General features: G+C 59.5%; 1 protein-coding gene across 3 annotated transcripts in view; it reads right to left on the reverse strand.

Moving 5' to 3' along the window:
- Nucleotides 1-21353, reverse strand: part of SPNS3 (SPNS lysolipid transporter 3, sphingosine-1-phosphate (putative)) — a 36694-nt gene extending 15341 nt beyond the window's left edge. For 2 of the 3 annotated variants that reach the window (XM_026520693.4, XM_026520691.4), the window contains exons 1-8: nt 20886-21353; nt 17933-17998; nt 13388-13524; nt 12769-12920; nt 12087-12153; nt 11329-11474; nt 10370-10522; nt 6049-6238 (exon numbers count right to left, since the gene is read on the reverse strand). In XM_026520693.4, coding sequence (XP_026376478.1) covers nt 6049-6238; nt 10370-10522; nt 11329-11474; nt 12087-12153; nt 12769-12920; nt 13388-13524; nt 17933-17998; nt 20886-21066 — 1092 coding nt within the window. In that variant the 5' untranslated portion in view covers nt 21067-21353. The remainder of the gene's footprint in view (nt 1-6048; nt 6239-10369; nt 10523-11328; nt 11475-12086; nt 12154-12768; nt 12921-13387; nt 13525-17932; nt 17999-20885) is intronic. The other variant, XM_026520692.4, reaches the window with a different exon arrangement.
- Nucleotides 21354-26358: the final 5005 nt, after the last annotated feature.

Consider the following 26358-nt stretch of genomic DNA (forward strand, 5'->3'; position numbering starts at 1 on the left):
ATTTACCCAAAACAGCCACTGAATCTCTCCACCTACTCGTTCAAAAGCCCCATCAAAAGACAATCTCCCCTCGATTCTGACCAAGGAGTTGTGACTCGAGTGAAACACAGAAATCACCAAAAGTGACGCGTGTAACCTTCAAGAGCAGGTCACAAAAGGCAATACGACGTCACCGGGCCCTCTCGGGACGCTAGTCCTTAGGGGCCGGCCACCATGTTGTGCGGAAGCCCCAGCCACGTGGGGAGGTCACGGGCAGCTATTCCGGCCCCACGCCCCATCCTGCCCAGTTAAGCTCAAGCGGAAAAGAGATAAGTTATCCCCACCCCCAACCCCCCAAACAGCAAACGCATGAGCAAAACAAGTGTTCCTGTTGTTTTAAACCACTGAGTTTCGTCAGGTACCCGCAGTAACTAGAACAGGCGTGGGAGTTCGGTGAGGTCCTCAGGGAAACCAAGAGGCAAGGACTAGCAGCCCACGTTAGAGACTCGGGGCTCAGCAAGGCCAAGCTCTTGGCCCGGCTCACACGGCTGGCAGTGCAGAGCAGGAATGACGGACGTCCCCACCTTCCCCAGCCCTCCACGCACGTGCACACCTATCCCCTGACTCCTGCCCCCATCTGGACCGCAAAGCCCACCTGAGGGGGTGCTCAACGTGCCGCCACGTCCTCCAGGCTGGCGATGGTGGTGCCGCTGCCGTGGGCCCCGAGTATAACCCCCTTCTCCGCTGAAGGGCAGTAGCTCTGGGAAGGAGGCCAAGGAAGGGGGTGTGAGCCAAGACCTGCTGTGCGTGTCTGGATCCTAATTAACAGCCGAGAAGCCCACGTGCCCTGCCAAGCCGCCCGGAAGGAGGGGCGAGGTGGGAGGCTCTCTGCCTGGGGGCGGCTACGGGCACGGCCCCCCGAGAAGGCCCCAGACCAGACTTGGTGAGCTCAGGGAACCTCGCTGCCAGGAAACATACAGCACAGCACGGCCCCTACTTCAGGAAACGTGGGGCAGGCGCACAACGCTGCCCCAAACGCCTCCTCGCCATGTAGCGGGTCAGACGCCCTCCTCAGCCGCAGACACACGTGTGCACACGCATGCCGCACGGCTGCCTGACACACACGTGTGCACGCTCATGCACAGACCCGTATGCGAAACAGCACACGCAGACACACGCGGACACACCGCGCACACACAGGCAACCCACGTTCGGCACGACTGCGTAGGCACAGAGATGCACACACGCAAGACCACGCGTGTGCACGCGTGAACCTACAGATCTAAGGATATTCACCCAACAGTGCACGCTCACACGCGCCCACGTGCCCGCGTTTCCAGGCGCCCTCCCAAGACGCCCGATCCCTCTCCCCCGACGGTCAAAGACAGTGCGGGAAGAACTGGTTTGGGTGCTGGAATCTGGGAAACTGAAGGGATATGTGGACAGGCAGACGGACGGAAGGGACGCAAGTGACTCTTCCTCTTCTGAACACAAGTCGGTTCCTCAGCCCTCTTCGGACGCCCGTTCTGACATCGACCCCATATGTCCCCCAACCTGATGACAGTCCTTCCTGGTGGGCCGCCGTCAGTCCCCACCTGTTAAGGTTTTAGGGGTGACATCGTGTCCCCCGGCTCCAGACTCCACGTCGAACTCTCCACCAGCACCTCCCCTGGGACGCCCACCTCCCGCCACAGCACCCAAACCCGCTGCGCCTGCCCACGGCCACAGCCCTGCTCCAGACGGCGAGGCCCCTGCCCCTCCTCGTTCTCTCACACCCCACAGGGAGTCATCAGGAAATTCCTCCAAGAACACCTATGATCCACCCACTTCTGTCACCTCCGCATGGCAGCTCTGGCCCACTCCTCGCGGCCTCACCGCCTCACCCAGATCAGGGCCACAGCCTGGCGCCTCCCACGCCTGAGTCCACAGAAGCCAGATGGATCCTGCTAAACGTGGGCCGATAACAGAACAATAGACAAAATCAATAAAACCGAAGCGGCAGCAAACTGACACTGACCAGGAAGAAAGGACCGGACAGTCGTCACCAAACCAGGTTGGGAGAGGACGCCTGCCGACCTCGCGGAGACGGGAAGGCCTGGAAGGGGCTGCTACGAACCACTGCACGCCAACACATCAGACACCCACACAGGGTACAAAGTCTTAGAAAGCCGCCAACTAGCGAAAATGACAGAAAAAAAGAAAAAGCCTTAACTGATCTATAACAAGGGAACACCGAGTCTGTAACCACAGAACTTCCACAAACAGAAGCCCAGAACCAGATGGCTTCCCTGGTGAATTCCAAAAACGTCTAAAGGTGAATGAGCACAGATCCTTCCCAAACTCTTCCCCAAAATGGCAGACGAAGAAGCACTCGTCAGGCGTTCCGTGGGGCCGTCGCCCTGACGCCAGCCCCAAAGACCACAAGGGAACCGCAGGCCACTGTCCCCCGTGGACGCAGAGGCCAAAGTCCCAGCCTCACCACCACAAGCCCACGTCAGCAATGCCGGCAGCGACGGCACAGCACGGCCAAGACAGGGTCCGCGGCGGGCGTGCCAGGCCGGCTAACGCACGGGGGCGATCGGCACACCGCAGCGCTCACGGACAAGCCACGCGGTCACCTCGACAGACCCCCCGCCCGGCGCCAACTCCTCGCTCTTCGTCAGAGCCCGTCCCACCCAATGCATGCAGGCCCTGTGCCGCCCACCCCCACCCGTCCTCCTGTCCGTCCCTCCACACTAAGTGTGGGGTCCTTGTGGCCCCTCGGGCCCAGCAGGTGCACATCTGCCTCAGGACCCTAGCAACCCACGCCAGCCCCCTTCACCTCCTTCAAGACACCTCCACGGTTTCCCCCCAACACCGCCTCCTGGGGAGCCCCTGGCCGTGCAAATCCGCCCCCACGCCCTCCCCGTCTCACTGGCCCTCCTTATCCCAAACGCTGCGTCCCCTGAAACATGGTGAAGTGCACTCCTGCTGTTGTCTTGCTTGCCCACTGCCCCCTCGGCGAGGACGTAACCCCACAGAGAGGCTCTAGTCCTTCTTACCCGCTGCCGTGTCTGCGGCGTTCAAACCAGCACGCCCCTTACAGGCACTCGGTGTTTGCTGAATGAATGAATGATGTGAATGCCGGGCACTGTGTCTCGGGCCCAGCATGGACGACGATGGGAACCCCTGGGGCCCCCGGGGCTGGGAGAGGGGTCTGAGCATGAGGAAGACGGCGCAGAGAGCACCGGGAGGGGAGCCAGGGTGGCGCCCAGCGGTCAGGGAAGGCTTGGAGGAGGGATGGGGCAGGGAGGGAACCAGGAGGGGCCTGCAAGGGGGACTCGGCCGTGAAGGCCATCTGGGACGTTCACCGGGAGGAGGAGCTGGACTGGGTTCCAGGGGCACCAAGCCGCCCGGGAAGGTCCGCGGTGTCACTGGCCGCGTGGGGAAAAGACGGCAGTGGGTGAGCAGCAAGGCGAGGGGCCCGGCAGGGCGGCTCCTGGCCCCGGTCCTGGAGAAAGACAGAAGGCGTGCACCACGCCAGGCAGAGGGCACCGGGAGAAGAGCATAGGCCTGGACGTGTGAGGGTTCTGGGCTGGTGCCGGGCAGGTGGGAAGGACCTGGAGCCTGATCTCAAGCCCGAACGTTGCTTAGATGTCAGAGACACCGGCAGAGGCACGGAGCCGGCTCCCACTCAGGAGGTCCGGAAGGTTGTGCACTGCTCCTGGAAGGCTGGAGCGTGGCTGGGGGGCTCCGTGCCGCCGGTACCATGCCAGGCCCAAACACGAGCCACAGGAAGGAGCAGCTTCCCAGCACCAGAGGAGGGACTTGTCCCAGCCCTGCCCACAGCCCCGCAGCCCCGCAGCCCCCACCCCTGTGCCAGGCCTCGAGAAGAATTTCTCCAGCTGGCTCTGTCAGCCAGGGCAATGTCATTTCTAGACGAGCCATCCAGCTCTGGAGACGCGCCAGGCTGCAGAGGGGAGACAGCTGTGTCCCCCAAACACAGCCAAGGAGCCGCCTCCCAGAGCCAACTGAGACCGTGGCAGAAGCAGAGCTGGCAGGGGTCCGCGGCCCCGGCCGAGGCAGGGACAGGCCCGTGGTGGGCCTCCATCTGCCTGCAAGGTCAGGCCCACACAGCCCCCACCGGCCGGGACGCTGGTCCTGCTCAGTCTTCCGCTCCCTCAGCCAGGATGTCAATGTGCACACAGGCATTTATTAGCACCTAGTGTATGCCAGGCTCTGCTCCTCCCCCTGGGGATGACGGGGTCAGTACGGAGTCTGGGGCTGAGGGCTGAGTGTCGGTCTCGTCTGTCCACTGTCTGTGGTGCTGTTTCTGGGCCTGTCTTCCGATCTGTAAGTGGGGCTGAGAAGCCCTCTTCCCCGCGAGGGGAGCACGTGCAGAACGCAAGCCAGCAGGACCTGTCTGTGATCCAGGGATTTTGGCAGAAGCCCACCCACGGCTGGACCGGGGGGGGGTGGGGGGCAGCACCCACACGGCCAGAGATGCACCAGCCCCGCCCTCGGCGCTGGGGGACAGCCGCACCCCCACCCGGCATGTAGACGGAAGGCTGCTGCAGGCTCGGGCTGCGGAGGGCTCATTTGAAGAGTGAGGACGCTGGCAAGGGGCTCCGGGCGACCCACCCACAGAGAGAGGATGCCAGTGAAATGCTGACCTTCCCGCCCCTGAGGGCACTGCGGGGGCCCCCAGCACTCGCAGGAGGATGACTGGCCGAGGCACGACCCGAGGGCATGCAGGGCTATGACAGACGCCACAGAGAAGCCGGGCCTGAGGGTCAGGAGAGGGGACCAGCAACAGGGTCCAGGCAGGAACGGCCGGAAGGGCCACCACGGAGCAAGAGTGGAGGGAAGCCAGGTCAAGATGGAGGCGACGGTGTCACCGGCACCAAGAGTCAGACGATGAAATACCAGGGCCCCAAACCCACAGAGTGCCCCATGCGCAGACCCGGCCAGCGCCTGGCATCGGCCACAGCAAAGCCAGTCTGGACTCTGGGAATCCGTTCCAGCTCGGGCCGTCCTCCCCCAACCCGGAGGCGAGGGGCTGCCCTGGGGACCAGGCCGCAGGTGGACCGAGAAGGACCAAACCGCCCGCAGCTCCCTCCTGCCCAGTGCAACGTTCTGGGCCTGGACAGAGAGTGCTGGGAAGCAGACCTGAAGTTCTGGTTGAAATGGGACCAGGCTTCTTCCGTTCACGACCGTAACTGGAAGAGCTGTGGGATCTCATCGTGGGTCGGAGACCAGTAAAGCCGTTAGTGATTTGCCTTCTGAGTCCACCCTGCTTGGGGGCATCTGTGTCCGTGGTGGGGGTCCCCAGGGCCCTGGGACGGAATGGGAGCGGGAGGGAGCCCGTCTGGCGAGGGCAGAATCACGGGTCCCTTCCCACTGGGAGGGACCATCAGGGCTGGGGCCATGGGGAGCCAGAGACACTGCTGGGCATGTGTGTGTGTGGGGTGCATAGAGCCCCCCATTCCCCACGGTGCCTGATGGACACATGGTGCCCTGAGCCCAAGCATGAGCACGGAATGGCCTGGAAAGGCTCTTGGAGAAGTAGCCTTTGCTCCGGGCCTTGCAGAGGAGGAGTCAGGAGGGAAGGGTGTCCCTGGCTGAGGCTGGGAGGCGCGAGCCTGTCGCTGGCGTGGCCACGGTGCGCGGCGGTGATGGGACACGGGCCTGGAACGTGGGGTAGTGTCAGACCGTCACCCTTACAGTGGTGCCGGCTCTGGCCGTGACCGATCTGGGCCTCGCTCCCCTTGTTGCACCCCATGTCTCCTCGAGCTCACGGCATAGCCGAGGAACGAACGAGCCCCACTGTCTGCAGTCAAAGTGTCAAACAGTGGCTCAGAGGACACACTGTAGAGTCAGAAAAGCTCAGGCTCAAATCCCAGTTCTGTCCCTTCCCAGCTGTGCTACTCTTGGCGAGCCTCGATGTACGCATCTGTGAAATGGGGATACCAGACGCTGCCTGGGAGGACTGATAAACAGAAGTAGAGACCGGGCACAGTTCCGGCCCACGTGAACAGGACCGACCCACCCGCCCCCCACCCCCGCACCACGCCAAGGGCCCTCACTTACATAGGAGGCCAGGAGAGTGACCGGGGCCAGGACAAGAGCCAGGTAGAGGCAGGGGGCAGCGGTAAGCAGGCTGCAGGCACAGATGAGGGGCTCAGCCCGCGGGTTGACTTTCTTGTACCTTCTTGAAGCCTCTGCTCCCAGGACAACCCCAATGATGCCAGTCACCACAGTGAGTATTCCAAAGATCAGGCTGAGGGGAAAGAAGAGGGCAGGGTCAGTCAGCCAGGTGGGGTTAGCCCTGTCCTGGGGTTCAGCCCCCAGTGCAGGACCAGGTACCTACGGGGAGTGTGGCTGTGGGCCCTTCCCCCTCCCTCCTAACCAAGGCCCCTGGGTCCTCAGGGTCCTGATCAGGGGCCCACGTGCTCCCCCTCCCCCCATCCCCGTTCCTGCCTCATCCTGGGGATGTCACCTGTCATGGGGGTGACCAGCCCAGCATGCCTCCCCTCCAGCCGCTCACCGTCCCAAATGGCCCCCCTCAGGAATCTCAGTTGTCCCACTCTGGCCAAACCTTCTCGCCGCCCCCCACGAATGGGAACAGAGGTAAGTAAACGTGCCATCTATGGAGCTCCTAGGACACACCCGGCCCTTATCAAGCTTCGCACACACCCTCCTGAACCCCACAGCTCCACGCGGTCTTGGCACACCTCTCAAGCTGCCCCCTCCTAACTCCACTCCCTTTCCCACCCACTGCCTCCTTCAGCTGCCCTCGGCGCCCCCTGCACCCGCCCCTGGGGAAAGCTGTCCCCCCAGAACAGACCCCATACGGGTCCCCAGAGGGTGCTTTCTAAAATACAGATCTGCCCAACCCCGGCCTAAAACCCTCCACCAGCTCTCAGACACCCACCGGATTTGTGCAAACCCACCATGACCAACGTGGCCCTTCGTGGTCTGAGCCTGGTTGACCCCGGCCCCGACCCCCAGCTCCAACCTCTTCTGCCCCCAGGCGAGTCTCTGTCTGCACTTCCTACTTTTACTCCTCCCTCTGGACACTCTTCACTAGTTCTCCCACCTACCAAACTTCTAGTCATCCTTCAAGACCCCTCACAAATACCCCCTCTCCGGAGATGCCTTCCCCGCCCCTCCGCTGACTCCTTCGCCCCCGTCAGCTCCCCGAGCACCTTCTGTTTGCGCCATCAAGGTCGTTCACCAGCCCGAGGTCCTGGAGGACAGGCACCAGGTTTGGCTTGCTGTCTTGACCCCAGGCTGGCAGCACAGATACGTGTGAGCCCACGAGCTCGTGGATCGTCCCAGACTCCCAGCTGGACAGATGGGCAGGGCAAGGCTGAGGGTGCTGAGAGCGCAAGTGCCCAGCGAGGAGGCAGCCGGGCCAGGGCCTTCGCCCTCCTGGTCAACCCGCCCTCCCGAGCCCCCTTCTAAAGGGCTCAAAGGGACGCTGAGCCCGGCCAGTGTGAAGCCCAAATGTAGCCAGCCCCTCAGTGGCTCCCGTGGTGCCCAGGTAAGCTCCCAGCAGCACAGGGACGGGCCCCGGCAGCCCCCGGTGACGTCCCACTCATCCCCCTCCACCCCTCCCTCTGCGTCACCTCGGACTCAGCTATGCTTCCTGGCTCCCCTGGCCTGGAGCACCGCTGCCCCTCCCACCCCTCTCCAGCATCCCCTCCCAGACCACGGGTGTCCAAAGACGCTACTGCCTCCCTTACGGCACAGCAATGACTTCCCACCGTGACGCAAGGCCGCGACAGGTGCCAGACTGTGGTGACCGACAAACCGCGTCTCCCAAAACCCGCCTTCCCTCTGCACAACGTCTGTGAAATGTCCATCCCACAGGCTGACGACGAGTGGGTTAGTTCCCCTGCCCCCTCCCCTTGGCTTATAGGAGAGAGTGGAGAGCCCAGAGCGGGCGGGGACCTGCCCCGGGTCACACAGCCCCTCACTGGCTCAGCCAGGGCCTCCTAACCCTCTGCCTACCCAACGAGGCACGTGCGTCCTCGGAGGCTTAGAGATGCTCAGGGAACCTTCCCAACCTTGCAGCCTGGTCATGTGACCCCGGATCCCGGACGCATCCACCCTGGAGTCCTGTTCTGAGCGGGGCCCTGGCAGGTGCTGGAGACCTCTGTGAGACTTAGGGCTGACTGTTCAGACAGGGCCCTCCACTGGGCCCTGAGCAGCAAGTGTGGCCAGAGGACAGACCCAGCCAGCAGTCCACCCCACCCCACCCCACCCCACAAGGCCTTCCCAGAATCAGACTCTCAGAGCCAAGAGGGTCCTTAAAGTCCTGCAAGCTCTATGCTGACCCTCTGCACAACAGGCCTGGAGAAGCAGCCGTCCGGCTCCTACTTCCATGCCCCGCGGGGCGGGAGGCTCACTACCCCCCCACAGCCCCTTCCATGTGGGCCAGCTCTGAGTGCTGGAAGTTCTCCAGGGGCTGAGCTGGAATCCTGCATTCTGAAGCTTCCTGCCCTTGCCATGCCCTCACCCTCGGGCTTACCGCAACCATGGAGGGTGTATTAATAGCTGAGGTGGGTATAGAACCCCAACACTGGGACCTTCTACCTAAGCTGTGGCAGCTGGGTAATGTCCCCAGGGTGTCTATGTCCTAATCCCTGGAACCTGTGACTGTGACCTTATACAGCGAAACAGACTTTGTCAACAGGATTACGTTAAGGGTCCTGAGATGGGGGTTATCCTCAGTATTCAAGGGGCCCTACAGGCATCCACCAGCATCTCTATGAGGGAAGCAGAAGGAGGCTTGAGACACAGAGGCCAAGGCAACACGACCGTGGCTGCAGGGACTGAGGATGTGACCCCAAGCCAAGGCACCCCAGCAGCCCCCAGAGGGGAAGAGGCAGGAGGACGATCCCCCGGAGGCTTGGTGGGGGTGTGGCCTCAGGGAGCTTGGCTCTGGCCCCGTGAAACCACTCTGGACGCTGGGCCTCCGGACCTCAGAGAACAATTCTGTTGCTCTAAGCACCACACCTATGCCACTTGCCACGTGGGCCACATGGGGTGTGTGAATGAGCCGAGTGGGAGGACGAGGCTGAAGCTGAGGGAGAGGAACTGACTTGCCCAGGGATTCAGACCTAGCGAGCGCCAGACGAGAACACGAGTCCTGTGCTCCCCATGTGTCCAGGCTGCTATGGACCCCCCGTGTGTCCAGGCTGCTGCGGACCCCCCCCCCCGTGTCCAGGCTGCTGCGGACCCCCCCCACGTGTCCAGGCTGCTGTGGACCCCCATGTGTCCAAGCTGTACCTCACTGGATGTCTTCCCTCACTCCTTCCCACGCTCCTCCTGAGCACCTGCAGTGAACCAGCAGGCCATGAGGTCCCAGTCGGCCAGAGGTCACAGGAGCTCCTGGGGCCCCAGGATGTGGTGTTAGGAGCACTGGCTTCACAGTCAGCTGGTCTGAGGCTGGCTCTGCTGCCTGGACAACTCACTCAACCTTTCTGATCTTCCATCTCCTCCTTCCATAATACATTTCATAAGCCCTCAGAGGGTTTTTCAGCTAAAATGCTCCCTGTTCGGGCCTGAACTAACATTAACCCTTAAGAAGTAACGATGGGAAAAGGGAAGGGAGGTCCAGGCAGAAGGCCCAGCTCAGGCCGAGGCACAGACAAGTGAGAGGGCGTGGGACATTCTGGAAATCACGTGAAGCTCCCTCTGGGCCCCAGTGGGGGAGATGGAGACAGAGACAAGGTGGACATAGATGACAGTGGTGGCACAGACCACGTCACTGAGCCCCGGCGAGCAGGGCCGCAGGGAAGGGCATGAGCAAAGAGGGACTGAGGAGCACAGAGGAGACGAGGAAGAGGAGAAAGGGAGTGACGGGGCCCGGGGCTGAGCTGGAGAGGTGTTGGCCTGGGCACCGAGCAGGACAAGTGGGAGCAGGGGGACACTGCCTTCCATGTGGTTTTTCTCCTACCCCAACATCCTGGCGGCTGTGCCCCAGACGAAGCAGAGAACACATGCGGGCACGTGTGAACTGCCTGAGCCCCGTAAGTGATGAGGCATGCCAGTGCCTCGATTAGCCATCTGTAAAATGGGATGGCCTCACACTGTGGGTCCCATCGTCCCACAGGCCCCACATAAGCCTCACCCCTCTACGAAGGGCCTTGTGGACCCCCCACAGCAGCCCAAGAGTGGGAAAACTGGGGCCCAGAGGGGACAAGGCTGCTTACCTGTGGACACCCAGAGCCACAGGAGCTCAGCCAGACCTGGAACCTGGCCGGCTATCTGCCCCCTAGGTCCCAAGTCCCGGGTTCCCCACAGAGACACTGAGCCCTGGGGCTCAGAACCGCCAGAGCACTCACCCACCAAGAGCGCCCTGACCTGGGCCAGGTGCCCCGGGCTCTCAGAAGCCCCTCACCTGTCCTGGCTGTTGCATGGATCCTGGAGGCAGGGAGGCTGCAGCCCGTGTACTACACGGGCCTCAAACAGAAACTTGGGGGCCCAGAAGCCCAGAGCTCCAGTCACAAAGGCTATGGCGGTCACCCCCAGGGTCGACCACACAAAACTCCAGCTGCAAGAGAAAGTGCCCTGGCTGAGACCACCAGGAGAGGGCTGGGGCCATAGGGCCTGGCTGCACCCTTCACACACCCCCACACCAGGCGCTCCGGTGGGGGGGGCTCCAGGCTCTGGATCCTCCCTGACATTCCCTAAGAGCCCTGCACACCCCCCTCCACACTTCCCTTCTCGCTGGGCCTTCCTCCTTCCCCTCTGCAGGACCCGCTCTCCCCATCCCAGAAGGCCCAATGCCAATAGCACATTCTCCAGGAAGCTGTCCCCGCTGCCCCCACCTTCCTCCAAGTGCCCTCCACTGGTCGCATGGCTCTGTATCAAAGAGAGCTGGGTCCTGTCCGCGCCCCACATTCCAGTAAATCGTGAGGCCTGGGAGTGCAGTTGACTCCTGCCTGCCTCCCCGCCCGTGCCTGGAACAGAGGATGCCTGCACTCCCACGAGGCTTGTAGAGGTGAGTGATTAACTCCCCGCATCCTCCCGGCAACCCTGGGAGAATTACGGCCACTGAATAAATGAGGGGAGTAAGGTTCCAAGTGGCAGGTCACTTGGGGATAAGGCAGTGGCCAAGCTGAAGTCAAAGCTCACGCGGCCTCCCCCTTCCCTCCCTCCCTCCTTCCCTCCCTCCCTTCCTCCCAGCCCCTGTTCTGTCACAGGGCAAGGCGAGAAGTGAGGGAGGGATGCCTCTGTTGGTGAGTGGGAGCTCAGAGGAGGAAGAAGACTGAACACTGGGGCTGCCTGGAGGCGGAGACAGGCAGGGCAGGGCTGCTGGGGTTTCAGGGGCGTGCAGGGGGGAGCGGGGACACTCACTTTCTCCCCAGGTACCTGACATCCTCACACCAGCTGCTCCTCGGGGTCTCCACGGCCTCTTCCTGCTTCTCAGCAGCTCCCCGGGGTGGGTCTGGAACCAGCGCGATAAGCAGGATCAAGGCCACGGCTTCCAGGCAAGGCATGACCTGGGCACAGGAGGGCCCAGGCAGCTCAGGACCGCACACACTCGCCCAGGACCCAGGAGATCCTGCCGGTGATGAACCATGTGGCCCAGTGTCTGGGAGGCTCTGTGCCCGGGGGGTGGGGCAGAGGGCTCGTTTATCGGCTGCGGGTTATACAGAGAGCCTGACATTCCCTCACCCCTAGGAGTACAGCCTCTCTGGGGAGTCGGGTCCCCTTGGGACTTCCTTTAATGTGTCCAGGAGACACTACTGCCTTGGGGCCCATGAGCCCTACCAGGAGTACTCCCCACCTCTACCCGCCAGGCCTGTTCTGCCCTAGGCTGTTCCCACCCTTGTCTGTCCCTCCGCAAGATTCCATGATGCAGCACGGACCCCCCCTCCCCCCACCACGTTACAAGCAACTTGCTGGAGTTCACACCATTAGCAAACCCAGCAGCCAGCATCTGCACCCAGGGCCGTGACCTCCACAGTCATGTTCCATCGAATGTCCGAAGCCGCCAACGTCTGACACCCCCCATGGCGCCAGCGACCGTGCCAAGTGGCTAAGGCCACTGGAGGCTGGAAAGTCCCTGCCAGCCCAGGGGGATTGGAGGGAAGAAGGGAGGTTGGACTCACTCGGAAGCCCCAACGCCAGTTCCCAGTCAGCTGCAACACGGCCGACCCCAGCACGTAGCCCAGACCACTGCGACAGAGGGGCAAGGGGAATGGGCAGTGAGGGTGGGGGCAGGTCCAAGGCTGCAAGGCCAGCCTGAGCTGGGGCACGCCACCCCAAGGAGCTGGCTTTCTGCTGCTCACAGCCCTGTCACAGGAAAAGTGAGCCACGTGAGGCCCAGATGTCCCCTGCCCTTGGTCAAGTCACTGGTGACCTCTGGCTCCAGGCCCATCCCCAGCACCACTGCCCAGTGCCGCCCTCTCTGAAGACCCAAGGCTCAGCCCTGCCTGAGTCAAGCGATTCCAGGAAACCTGGATCAGAGCTCAGAGGTCGGATTGCAAATCCCACTCTGACCTACCCACCCCCTTCCGGGGGTGCCTGGCCCAGCCCCACACACTCCCCAAGCCTTCCCGAGTGTCCTAGGGTAGAGGGAGCACCCAGATTATCTGTAACCCTTGACACAGCCCGTTGGCCAGTGTTCTCGCCCCCCTTTACTGATGAGGAAACTGAGGCCCAGAGAGGTAAAGGGACATGGTAAGGAAGGAGGAGGGCTGGGATTCAAATCCTATCCCCAGTCCTGCCTCTGTTCTGGCTCCCTTGGGCCTCAGTTTACCACTAGGGAAGTGGGTCCTGGGTGATACCAACCTTCCGACGGGGATGAAGATGTAGAAGATGGCCAGCACCCGGGTCCGCTGGTCCCTCACAAAGAGGTCGCCCAGGACGGTGGGAGCGATGGTGGAGTAGCTGGCCGAGCCTATGCCCACGACTCCCCGGGACAGGAAGAAGAGCCAGGAATACTGGGCAAGCAGACACAAGACCCCAGTGAGTCCCGAGATCACCCACGGGGCAAGGGACCGGAGTGACTGGACACATGCCCCCAGGGGAGGAGGAGGGGGGCAGGGCTAAAGACCCCTGGCTAGCCTCCCCGCCCAGGTCCCCCTCATCACACAGGTGCCCCCTGCTGGTGCCCGCAGCCCCCGCTGGCCCCAGGCCCAGGGGAGCCCTTTTTCTGGGCGTCACCCTTGCCAGGCTGGCCAGCTCCTCCAGACAGTAGCGATCACCCCCTCCCACCCCCCACAGGCAGCAGTGGGAGGTGCAGGCGAGGAAGTCTCCTATTGAGAGCATCTAAGGGGGTCCTCTCTAGGACACCCCTGCAGCCAGCCTGGAGCCCGGGATGGATGGAGACAGGCCCAGTCGCCTTTCCAAGGGAGGAAGCAGGCGGGGGCAGGTCCCCAGGTGGCCTTGTAGGGATGAGGGCACCTACCTGGGGGGAAATGAAGGAGCTGGCCAGGCCTGCCCCTGACCAGAGCAGGATCCCAATACTCAGCGTGGCTTTGCGGCTGTGCCGGTCACCCAGATAGCCGAACACAGGTGCAGACAACAGCAGGCAGCAGATGAAGACTGGAGGGGACAGTCAGGGGTCACATGCAACCCCCACTGTGGTGGGTGGGCAGACGGGCCTGCAGGCCCACAGAAGGGACCTGGCTCAGGTGTGCAAGCTGGCACCTTGGCAGTGGGTGGGGGCCAGGAGGAGGAAAACATGAGGTGAACCCTCCAACCTCTGCCGAATACACAACCCAATGCCCGGAGTCAGGGGGACTGGGAAGGGGAGTGAGGGACTGGACTCACTCACTGTGAACCCCTCTGAGCACGAGCACCCTGCCAAGCTCCTGGGAGGCCGTGAGCCGGAAGTGAAGGTGAGGCTGATCCTGGGGCAGCACGGGGGGGCCATGCTCCCTGCCAGGACCCTGTCTCTGCAGAACTCTCCCCCTCCCGTCCTGGGGCAGCACAGGGGGCGGCCATGCTCCCTGCCAGGACCCTGTCTCTGCACAACTCCCCCCCATCCCCATCCTGGGGCAGCACAGGGGGCGGCCATGCTCCCTGCCAGGACCCTGTCTCTGCAGAACCCCCGCCCCCGCCCGCGCCTAGCCGGGACTGATTTTGCGCTCATCCCCCTGCTGGGGGCGGGAGGCAAGGGAGGTCTGCCCAGGCCTGCTCTGCAGACCAGCGGGGTTTAGGAGCGGTGGTTCCCGGGGGCTAGAAAAGCCCTGGTTTTTCGAAGCAGGTAGAACATTCACCTAGCACCGTCGGTTGTATCTGTACCATTTTTTAAAGTAAACCCTTCTGAAATGGCGACTGGAGTAACGAATACACTTGCTACTCCGTGAGGACAAAGAAACCGCCACGTTCTCGCACTACTCTGCCGAGCACACAGGTGCCCTCGCCGCCCGGTTCCTCAGATGAAGCGGCCCCCGCCCTCCGCAGGTGGAGGGAGGCGGCCTGGACTCGCCTCCGCCGGAGGCCCCGCCCCACGCCTGGGTCTCCATTCGCTGAGCGCAGATGATTGACGTTACCCGAGCCTAATGAGCGTCCAGACTCGTCCCCGCTCGGGTTCCAGCCCCTCCCACTCCCCCGTCCAGCTCCAGTATTAGGCTGAGCCCCACGCAGCTGCAGAAATTAGGCCAGTTTTGACCTACAAAAAAAACGGCAGTTTAATATGGTTCGACCTAATACTCCACAGAGAATGGTCTGTGGTGTCAGTGGCATTTAGAATTTTAATAGCTACCGCCAAAATAGGCCTCCAAAAAAGCTGTACCCACTTACACTGGCACGGAAGTACATGCCAGCTCTCTTGCCAACATTTGATACGATCAATCATATTATTTTTGTTCATTTAACGGTTGAAAAGCAGATGGTGTCTCGCTGATGTTTTAATCTGCATCGTCCTTATGTCCAGTGAGGCTGGGCAGCAGTCCTGCACTCAGTCCTCTGCCCATTTTTCGGTGCGGCTCTTGTCTCCCAGTCCTCTATATTTGTTTAAAGGATTTAAAATGCAAAATCTGGGGCTAAACTACCTGGGCTCACATCTTGAACCAAAGAGTGCCTAGCTGTGTGACCTTGGGCAAATTCCTTAACTCTGCTGTTCCCCTCGAATCAATGCTATGAGATAGAAATTGTGCTTCCCACAGAAGGTTATGGAGAAAATTAGACGAAATAAAGCATATAAAAGGCAGTGCCTAGCTTTCTGTAAACGGCTTATAAATGTTATCCATTGTTGTTACTAACTGCATTAGTTTCACGCACGTCATACAGAACAGTTTAGCTTCCCTGTCCTCAAACGTATCAGTCTTCCTCTGGCCGGGATTGTTTCTTGTCTTTTTTTTTTTTTTTTTAAGATTTTATTTATTTATGTGACAGAGAGACAGCCAGCGAGAGAGGGAACAGAGCAGGCGAGTGAGAGAGGAAGAAGCAGGCTCCTAGCAGAGGAGCCCGATGTGGGACTCGATCCCGGAACGCCGGGATCACGCCCTGAGCCGAAGGCAGACGCTTTAACGACTGCGCTACCCAGGCGCCCCTGTTTCTTGTCTTCTTAAGGGAAATCTTCTCCACCCAAAGGTTATAAAAATATTTCCCCGAGTCTTCTAATACCTTCTTGAGATTTGGGGCAGGGATCCCTTCTGGGATATAAACCACCTCACCCCGCAGATGCCCTGAGATGAAGCCTGGACCCGGGGAGGGCACGCTCACACAGGCGCACTCCTCTGCTCCTAGCAGCTCCAGATTCAGACGGCTTTGGAGACAAAATAGAAGGAATCCAGGAGCAGGAGGTGAAGAGAAAGACTCTACAGACAGCAGCCCGGATTCGAATCCCAGCTGTGTGACCTGCAGCAAGCCCCAAGCCTCTCTGTGCCCCAGGTTTGTCATGGGGAAGATGGGCACGAGAGTAATAATAATCCCGGCCCTGTGGGGTTGTTGTGAAGGGTGAACGAGTTGATGTCACAGGGCTCGTGAGACAGTGTCTGGCACACGGTAAAGGCCACATGAGTGTCGGTTTTCAGTATTATCCATCAGTGCACCGACCCCAAGAGCCTCTCTGGCTCATTGGAAGGGGAGGGTCTGACCACTGCTCACCCCACCCTCTGCCCCATGTTACGATTTGGCCCTGCCCGCTCAGTCAGGGGCCGCCTCCATTCCGAGCCCTGTGGAAAGCAGCAGGGTGGGGCTCGCGGCCATTGCACGGAGACCCTAGATGCGGGAAGGCAAAGACTCACCCCAGGTCACTGAAGACAGAGAGTCTGGTCATCAGGCCTGCAACCCCCCAGCTCTCTCCACACACTTCTCTGGGCGGCTTCTGAAGCGCTGACCCTCCCTTCCCCCCGACACACACACACCGGCACACGCACAGCCCCACTACACACTTGCACACGCACGCACACGCTTCTCTCTCCACGGTATCTCACTTATGGGGCCTTGTAGTAATAACACTGCTCCAAAGGTGAGGACCTGGGAAGGCAGATCGTGACTCAACCGGCATTGTCGGTTTAATCTAGAAGGTTGTGGGGATTGAGCCCAGAGGGTCTCGCTTTGGCACCGCAAAGGGCAGCACCCGCGGCTGGCCTCAGCCTCGAGACAAGGGCGGTTGGGAAAGACGCATCGTCTACAGCAAAGGGCTGCTAGCTCTTTGCTCGGTCCTTTAAGAACTGCGTCACCCTGCACGTGTTTCCAGCCGACATCTAAAACGTTTTCGTCATGAGTTTAAATAGTTGCAAAGGGTGTGATTTCTATCGTTATTGTATTTTTAAACTATATTCTCATCCAGATCCACGGGGCTGCAGATTACATTCATCCCATTGAGGGGAAATGTCTGCCGTGTACGGACATTTGCTCTAATGAGCAAAACCAGTCCTTATTTGCCAAATCAATACGACAAATCAGACTGAGTGCCTGTAAGGAAGATGTTAAAATGTTGGCTTCGTTTTTTCTAATTGAAATAAATGTGTTGACACCCATCCCTGAGACAACATCTCACTTCTGAATCCTACATGGTAGATAAATAGGAGACTGTCACACCAGCAGGACAGCCAGATAAGGGCTGGCACTTGGCCACGGGCTTGTGGCCTGGCGGAAACATCCCCAGTGAGCTTCTACCGACACTCTGTCTGTGGGCCTTCCACGGCCTCCCCCGCAGAAGGCAAGCATCCGTGGGGGTCCCCTCCGTCTGGCACCCCGGAGGCTTTCACACCCCAGGGCAGGGCACCAAAGATAAACTCGGAATAGGGAAGACGTACGTTTCCCTGCTTGAAAGGCAGGTGGGAAGGAAGACCCAGAGGCTTTTTCTCAGGCAGGTGCATTTTAGGAAAGAAAAACACAGGCTCGAGGGTCTGTAAGTGGATTCTCTCAAACTCTGCTCATGTGGCCCCTGGAAGGTTTTTGTGTATCCCCAGGGGTCCCCATACCCCAGTGTAAGAAACTTGCTCTGAGGTGTTGGGGGTCCACAGAGAGGAGCCCCAGGTGTGCTAGTTACATGGTGGGTGTCTGTGTGTGTGACCTTGGAATGGGAGGTGTGGCTGCTCCCCGCCCCTACACCGACTGTCAGGCCTGTGGGCCCAGATGCCGTATGAACCCGTGTGGGAAGCACAGATCTCTGTCTCTCTGTCTGTCTGTGTTCTGCGGGCCAGATTTTTCAGGTCCACGGAGGAAAGCACAGTTCAGGATTTCTCAGCCCCGGCCAGTCTCGGGCGCCCAGCTGAGCCAAACAGGGATGAGTGACCTCCGCCGAGGTCATGATCTGAGGCTTGGGGCTTTTCCAGACCCCCACCCCACCCCCGCTCCTTCTGCAGCACCTGTGCTCAAACCCTAAGCTGCCGCTCAGGAACCGGGGCTCAGCCCACGTTCCCCCTCCTCCCACCCACACCACGGATCCTCAGCACCCCCTCCTCTGTGCCAGGGGATGGGCGGGGCTCACCCTGGCCCCCTGCCCCAGCATGAGCCCCGGGCCCCAGCCCCAGAGCAGGCACTTGCTCCTTACCTGTCTGAAGCAAACCGGCATTGCTGTCTTGGATCTGAAAAAAGTTCTGTATGTCCAGCAGCATCCCTGTGGACAGAGGGACAGCGCTCAGGACAAGGGCAGCTGCCCCTGCATGTGGGTCAGGGCCCAGCTGACCAGCCCAGCACAGAGTGTGTCTCCGGGGCCCACTGCTGTCAGCCCCTCTCTCCCACCCATGTGCAGTCACACGGGCACACAGACAGGGGAGCCAGTGCACAGGGAGACCGGTACACATCAACACACAGAAACACATACCCCAGAGTCCCAAACGTATGGCACGCTCATACACAGGCATCCCGCCCAGGGACAGAGACGCACAGACATGCAGATCCACATACAGACGGGCGTGCCTGGAGAAACACACCGGCAGAGACACAGATACACACATACATGGAGTGTGCACGCCACAGGCATGTGGGCGTATGCACGAGTATAGGGCTGCCGTTCACATCCTCATCAGAGCGACTGGCAGCTCCGTGTTGCTACATGGTGTGCAGCTCGCTTAGACTACAGTGTTAATGACTATGCAGCCCAGCAGCCCTGCTCAGGTGCAAACTCCTGACATTCGTGGATGTATGTACATGCGGAGCACGGACATGCAAAGACATACATGCCCCGGGCTGCACATGCACCCACACCAGCGTGTTCTTCCAGGGGCATGAGTGGACAGACAGTGCCCACGAGAGCCTCAGAGAAAGGTCCCACTTGGGTCTGACCTCAGCCCCAACTCCCTGAGCGGGGCAGGCTCTTGGTCCACACCAGCCAGGCCTCGAAAGGCCCTCCAAGGTCTTTCTAGGCCACAGGCCAGTGCAGTGGGCACTCAGCCTAACACAGAGGAGGAAAGAGGCTCTGTTCCCCGAAATCCCCTCAGCCTTTGGCAGTACTTCAGAAAGGGTCAGTCAGAGTTGAGGCACCTGCTTATCTGAGCTGTGGGGCTCAGGCCCTATCATTATGAAGAAGAGCAATCATCACAGTCATTCAATCATGAGCTGGCGGAGGGCCCGGCCCCTGAGCTGGCCCCCACAGGTGTTCCCCTAAGAGGCAGGGGCCATCCGTGTCCCCACGACACTGATGCAGGAGCCGAGGCTCCAGCCACGCCCGTGGGTGTGCTGCCGAAATGGGGGGAGCGAGGACTAGCATCCCAGCCAGGGGCAGCCCCCCTCCCACAAGCGGGGCCTACAGAAACACCCCACGGCAGGGAGGAAAGCCCCACAGCCACACCTCTAAGACCTGCCGGCAGGTGAAGAAAGGTCAAGGAAGCAGAGAAACCAAGGACGAGATTTTTGTTCAGATATTTGGTATGTCCTTCCTTCCTTTTTAATAGTTTTAATTACACAAATAAGACGTAGTCATTGGAGAGAAAAACATAAACACTAAAGAGCAAAGAGTTCAAAGTTCTGTGGGATCCCATTCATCTTCCATCCTCAGGAGTGAGGACTTGCCCCCTGGTTTTACCTACTCCTCGCCTCCTCCCAGCCCTCTGGGGCCGGGAGTGGACCTGGCCTCCTTTCCCCCTTGAGGCTGTCATCTGCCCCCAAAGAGCTGCTTCCCATAGAGCATTCTGGCTGCTGTGAAAACCCAGCCGTCCCTGGCAGCTCCCTCCGCATGGTTTCACTTCTCCGGGCCTCCATGCAAGCCAGCGACCTTGGCCTTGCTTTCCACCGGGACAGAGGAAGTCCCAATAGGGAAGGGCCTCCGCTGGCCAGACTTGGGGCCTCCCCAGCCTGCAGGGCTCCAGGCGCTCCCCACCCCCCAGCTCTCTACCCCTTCCCGGCTCAGCTCGGGCCCTCGGCCCACACACCCACTCGGGTCTCCCCCAGTCCACAGCAGTAACCCCAGAACTGGACCCCCCATTCTTGTGCTGCCTGCACCAATCTCATTCTAGGCCCCCCCACCCCCAGAAATTGTCTGTGGCTCCCCATTGCCTCAACAGAAAGCCCAAGCTCCTGGGCTGGCAACCACGAAGCCTGGGATCTGGCCCCGAAGACCCTTTTAGGAGAGTTTCCTGCCGTGTCCACGCTGGTCACCTCTGTCCAGAGCACACGCACCCACGCGCCTGGACCCACACTGACCCCTCACCCGACACCCTCACCCCACTCCACTTCCCACCTTGCCAGCTTCCTCAGGCTTCAAGACCCAGCCCAAATACCCCTCTTCTGAGTTGCCCCGCCAACGTCCAGCCTGCTCTGGTCTGTGTGTGCCCTCCGAGCTCCCCGGAGACGAAGTCGCGTCTGCAGCCATCTACGGCTCTGGACGCTGTTCGCTGCTCAGCCGCTTCCTGGTGGGCTGAACCCGTCTCTGGGGCGCCAGGGTCCTGGCCTCAGGGTGCTGCAGGTGCCCCCCGACCCTCCCCCACAACATGGGCATTCCTGAGCTCCGGAACCACCAGACAGACCCTCCTTGGGTCTCCGAGCCCATAGTTCACGTTCATTAAGTCAGTGTGGAATGAATCAGTGATGAGAGAGAAAATTGGGTTAAATCTTGAATGAATAAATGAACGAACGAGTTCAGGGAATGTGTGAGTAACAAGAAGAGCGGGTTGAGCCCCGGGGCCTCCAGGAAGGAAGTCAGAATATGCAAGGCTTGCACCCAGAAGCTATTTCTAGGCCAGGCCGCCTGCCCACAACCTCGCTCAGCATCCCCCCTAGAACCTCCAGGCCCTCGCCCGAAGGCCCAGTCCTCCCTGCGGTCCTCGGCCCCCTCCCCGCACCGGGCACCCACCCCGTGTGCACATGCCTAGAATGGGGCTAGACTGGGACCCCTCCGTTCGGGCTCGGCTGAAACTCCCTCCAGGGGTGAGAACAGCAGGGATGCAGCCCACGAGAGGACAGTTTGAGGCCGGAGGGCGCCGTGGGGGCACGGTGCCAGCCAGTGGCAGGGCGGCGGGTGAGTGGGCAGCGGGCAGGTGCGTCCCAGCGCACCGTCACCTCCTCACCTGCGACGATGAACCAGTTCATGTAGTTCAGCAGATTGACGTAGCAGAGCACCGCGGCGGCCGCGCGAGCTCTCCAGCGGGGCAGGCGCCAGGGCGCGGACGTGCTCCGAGGCAGGCACGCTCCTGAGCCCGAGGCCCCGGAGTGCCCGCCTGGCCCGGGCTCCCGGCACTCCGCGGACATGCCCCCAGCCTCGCCCGCTTAGGCTCCTGTCCCGGGACAGCTGCCGGGACACGGGCACGTCGGCTCTGCCCCCAGTCACTTCCTGTGGGTTCCCAGCCTCCCGAGCTCAGAGCAGCTGTGCTAACTGCCGAACATCTTATCACAGGTTCCTCCTGAGCCCACCGCAGGCTGGCCATCGCGGTTTCACCACCCCGGGCTCCGAAGCCTGCTGGGGGCCCACCCTGGGTGACCGGACATGCCGGTCCCCTCGACTCGGCCTGCGGCTTCGGTGGCTGCCATGGGGAAGAGGAGCTTCATGGGACAGGAAATGAGATGAGTCTCCAGGGCCCTGCTCTCCAAAAGAGGGTCTGGTTGCCTACACGAGAGATGGGCTGTGAATGCAGGACGTGAGCTGGGCCACATCGGGACGGCTGGGTGTTGGCCAGGAGAGCAGCACCCAGCTGCGAGGGAGACCAGCACCTGCTCTGCTCTGGGGGCTGAGGGGCTGCCCACAGGAGGACAACGGATTCAAAATCCAGGGGGAGATTTTGCAGAGCGGAAACAGATTGGCACGGTCTCAAAGTGTCTCTTGACAGAATGCTTATTAGCAGCGGTGGGCGAGGGCAGTAACCATACAGCAGAGGAATCAGGCAACGTCTAGACCGAGGATTTAAGTAACACCACCACCAAGAGCAGAGGGCACTGTGCTTCTCCCCGGAGGTCCTGAGCCAGCCACGTGTCACCTAGGCTGGGTTCCGGTCAGGAATCTAATGAGGAAACATCAGACACGCCCAAATTGAGGGACACTATTTTTAAAAATAGACTATGTTTTAGAGAAGTTTTAGGTTCACAGCAAAATTGAGCAGAAGGTTGATTTTCTGTACACCCTCTGCCCCCGCATACCCATAGTCTCCCCCGTTATCAACCCCCCCACCAGAGGGGGACATCGTGACGACGGATGAACCCACACCCTCACATCATCATCACCAAAGTCTACCGCTTACATCAGGGTTCACTCTTGAGGTTGCATGTTCTGGGGTCTAGACAAGGGCATCCACCTTTATAGTATCTCACAGGGAAGTTTCATTGCCCTAAAAATCCTGTGTGCTCTGCTTCCGTCCCTGCCCACCCCTGGCAACCGCTAATGTTTTTACCGTCTCCACAGCTGTGCCTTTTCCAGAAAGCCATAGTCAGAATCACACAGTACGGAGCATTTTCAGACCGACTTGTTCACACAGCAAAACGCATCCAAGCTGCTCCTATGTCTTTTCATGGCCCGGTAACTCCCTCTTTTTCATGCTGAATACTATCCCATCATCTGGATGGACCACACGTCATTTATCCATTCATCTACTGAAAGACATCTTGGTTGATCGCAAGTTTTGGCAATTATAAATAAAGCTGTCAAAATCATCTGGGTGTGAGTTTTGGTGTGCACTCAAGTTTCAACTCGCTGTGATAAATACCAAGGATTGTAATTGCTAGATTGTATGGTAAGAGTATGCAACACTATTTTCTTAAAGGTACTGTATTTATTTTTTAAGATTTATTTATTTACTTGAGAGAGAGAGAGAGAGAGCATGCACATGGGGTGGGGGCAAAGGGAGAGAGAATCTCAAGCAGACTGCCTGCTGAGCGTGGAGCCCTAAGAGGGACTCGATCCCACAACCCTGAAATCATGACCTGTGCCGAAATCAAGAGCTGGACATTTAACTGACTAAACCACCCAGATGCCCCTGAAAGGAGCTGTATTATCCAAAAATGTCGAAGTCATGAAAGACCAAGGAAGACTGAAGGATTGTTTCAGAGTAAAGGAGGTGGAAGAGCTGCGGTAATTTAGCACAACACGGACCCCAGACTGGGTCCTGCACTGGAGGGCAACGCGTGTTATTGGATCAACTGATAAGACCGGAATGCAGACGGTGGACCAGGAAGACATCCCCGGCATCCAACGTACTGAAGCTGGTGACAGTACTGTGGTTGCAGAACTAAAACCCTTCTACTCAAGTATTTAAGGGTAACGGGCCACCATATACACAACTGACCCTCCAGTGGTTCAGGGGGAAAAAAGTAAAGATAGTACAAGAGCCAATGGGGCAAGATATGATGAGTACGGGAGTTTGGGTAAAGACTGAGTTTCTCTGTAGCATGTTATAATTTTTCTGTAAGTTCAAAATTATTTCAAAGTGAAAAGACAAAGTACAACATGACAGCACAATTAAAAACAGGCAGCAGACTTGAGTAGATATTTCTGCAAAGATGTACAAAAGGCCAACATACGTGGGAAGAGAGGCTCACTCTCACTAGTCGCCAAGGAAAGGCGATCAAAACCAATGAAGATGGAGGTCATGAGCGGTTACCAGGGGGGCTCCATGTTGGCTTTACATATGTTCTTCCTGACATAGTCCAACAAAAGATGCTTTGCCTCTTAGGAAAAAGAACACAATGAGAAACCAGTTCACATGCACGAAGATGACTAGAATTCAATTTTTTTCATTAAAAAAAACATAACAACAGGTTTGGTGAGGATGTGTGGAGATACTGAAACCCTCATACATTGCTGGTGGGAACGGGAAATGGTTCAGCGTCTGTGGAAAACAGTGTAGTGGTTCTCCAGAAGGTCAAACGTGGAATTACGCCACGACCAGCAATTCCGCTCATAGGTGTATACCCAGAAGGGTCGAAAACAGGGACTCAAGCAAATACTTGCACACAAATGTCCGTGGAAGTACTATATGCCGTCGCCCAAAGGTGGAAGCAACCCAAAAGGCCCATCAACTGATAAACAGGCAAAGCAGGGTAACCCTTGGGGTCCCCTCCCTCTTGGGGAGTTTTGTACTCTTTCATTCAATAAACTTCACTAACGCTCAATAAACTTTGCTGCCCACCAAAAACAAACAAAAAACAGGCAAAGCAAATGGGGACTGTGCATGCAACGGGATATTATCCAGGCACAAAAAGGGGTGGTGTTGAGATCCAGGCTACCACACTCGGACCCTCGAAACATTGTGCTAAATGATGGAAGTCACATCAAGGGGTCACCCACCCAGGTAGTTCAGTCCATAGAAACAGCAAGCAGACTCATGGTTGCCAGGGGCTGGGAGGGCAGGAAATGCTCCATGGGTTCGGGGTCTCCCCTGGGGCGATGGGATGTTTTGGAACAGGATAGAGGCGATGGTGTCACAACACTGTGAAAGTACCGAATACCACTGGATTATATGCCCTGAAATGTTTAAAATCTTACCTTATGTGAATTTCACCTCAACTTTTTAAAAGAGCTCAAGCAAACCAAGGAAAAGCCAGTCTGAAGACAAGTCAAGAACGTGAGCTTTGCTGGCTGACCGGCCAGCGTTCAAATTCCGATTTTGCTTCTTCCAGGCTGCGTGCCCGGGACAAGTCTGCAACCTCTCTGGGCCTCGGGGTCCTCACGGGCGACAGCTGTGAGGATGAACTGAGTCAAGTGTGCGTAGCTTTCCCCGCTGGGCCGGGCGGGGCTCACAGGAAGCATCTGGGGAGGGGGAGGCTGGCTTTTATTACTGCCGTGCGTGCGGGCGACCTTCCCCACCTGCCCCGTGTGGGTGGTCTTGGCAAAGCAAGGGGAAGCTCAGAATCGGGCCCTCCAGCACGAGCACGTGCAGCGCCAGGGCTGAGGGCCCGTCCGCGGGGCTCGGTCACCGGGCATCCCTCCAATCTCCGCGCCTCAGCCTCCTCATCCGTAAAACGGGGTAATAATAAAACAACATGCCCCCTACTTCTGTGGCTGTGCTGCGGTGGTTGTGCCGGAAACAAGATCACGTTTGAGAATGCCCAGGACTTTGCCCGGTATCGAGGAAGTGCTCGGGGTGGCTGTCAGAGTGGGGTTTCCCCGGCACACGCAGCCGGGACTTTGATCCTGGCCCTATCCTCAGATGATGCATGACAGGCCGAGCTCCGTCCTTGACAGACCCGGAGCCTGCATGCAGGTGCACACGTCCTGCCAACGACACGAGAGCTTTGCACGTCGTGAACGCGAGATGGAGCCGCTCTCGGTCACCGCGCTCCAGCGTCCGGCCCTCACCACGCCGGCCTTCAGCTCCCGGGAAGGGTCCAGTCTGGCAGGCTGGGCGTCCGCTGGAGGGCAGCCTCCAAGTGCAGGCTCCGACCAAGGACACGGGATGTGTCCCCCGGGGGGAGGTCCTGGAGGAGGAGGCCGTGCCCAGAGGCATCGTGGGAACAAAGCCGGGGGCCAGCAGGTGGCACGGTCTCGGAAGTTCGGGTAAGCAGCCTGGGTACCAGTACAGTGCGGCACCAGCCGGACGCGTCCCTCTCTGGGCCTCGGCCTCCCTGTTGGAACACGTGGGTCATGGTGGTGGAGCGACTGGTTAGCTTCCCGGTTGGTGCGCGTGTCTGTCTGTCAGCTGGGCTGCAGACTCCTTGAGGGGTCCAGGGAGCAGACCTGGTCATTTCTCCAGGGGTCACGAGAAGGACACCTTTAGGCCTTCCGTGCGGGAGCCAGGACCCAAAAGTCCTCCTTCTCAAGAACAGAAACATTTCCACAGGCACCGACAGGAAACCCTGCTTTCGGTGGCGGGGGAAGACCTCTGGGCCTGACCTGGAGCCCCTCGTCCCAGGAGGGCTGGGTCACCCCCACGCAGCTGCAGATCCTTCAGGTGTAGCAGGCCCTCCCAGCCTCAGCAAGAGCCAGGGGTCTGGGCCGCAGCGTCTGGGGGTTCTGCAAACTGAGGCATCACATGTGCAGAATCACCTTCCTTACGAAGTCCGCGGGCATCCACCCAAAGGTCTTGCAGGAAGGGCCTCAGGCAAACGCCTGCACACCCCTGTTCACAGCAGCACGATTCACGACAGCTGAAAGGCAGAAACAGCCCAAACGTCCACCAACCAGCGAATGGATAAGAAAAACATGGCCCGGGACACCCGAGTGGCTCAGTCGCTGGGCGTCTGCCTTCGGCTCAGGTCGTGATCCCAGGATCCCGGGAGCGAGGGGATCGAGTGCCGGCATCAGGCTCCCTGCTCCGCGGGAGGTCTGCTTCTCCCTCTCTCTCTCTGCCACTCCCCCTGCTTGTGTTCCCTCTCTCCCTGTCTCTCTGTCAAATAAATGAAATCTTTAAAGAAAGGAAAATGTGGCCCATCCATACAATGGAATAGCATTCAGCCCTAAAAAGGAAGGGCGTTCCGCCCCCCGCCGCAGGGTGGATGAACGTGCAGGACACACTGAGGGACACACACCGGCCCAGAGGGCAAGGACTGTGCGGTCCCGCTCCGATGAGGAACCCAGCGTGGCCACGTGCATAGAGACAGAGAGTGGACGGAGGT

Source organism: Ursus arctos, unplaced genomic scaffold, assembly GCF_023065955.2.
Source record: "Ursus arctos isolate Adak ecotype North America unplaced genomic scaffold, UrsArc2.0 scaffold_14, whole genome shotgun sequence".
Taxonomy (NCBI): Eukaryota; Metazoa; Chordata; class Mammalia; order Carnivora; family Ursidae; genus Ursus; species Ursus arctos.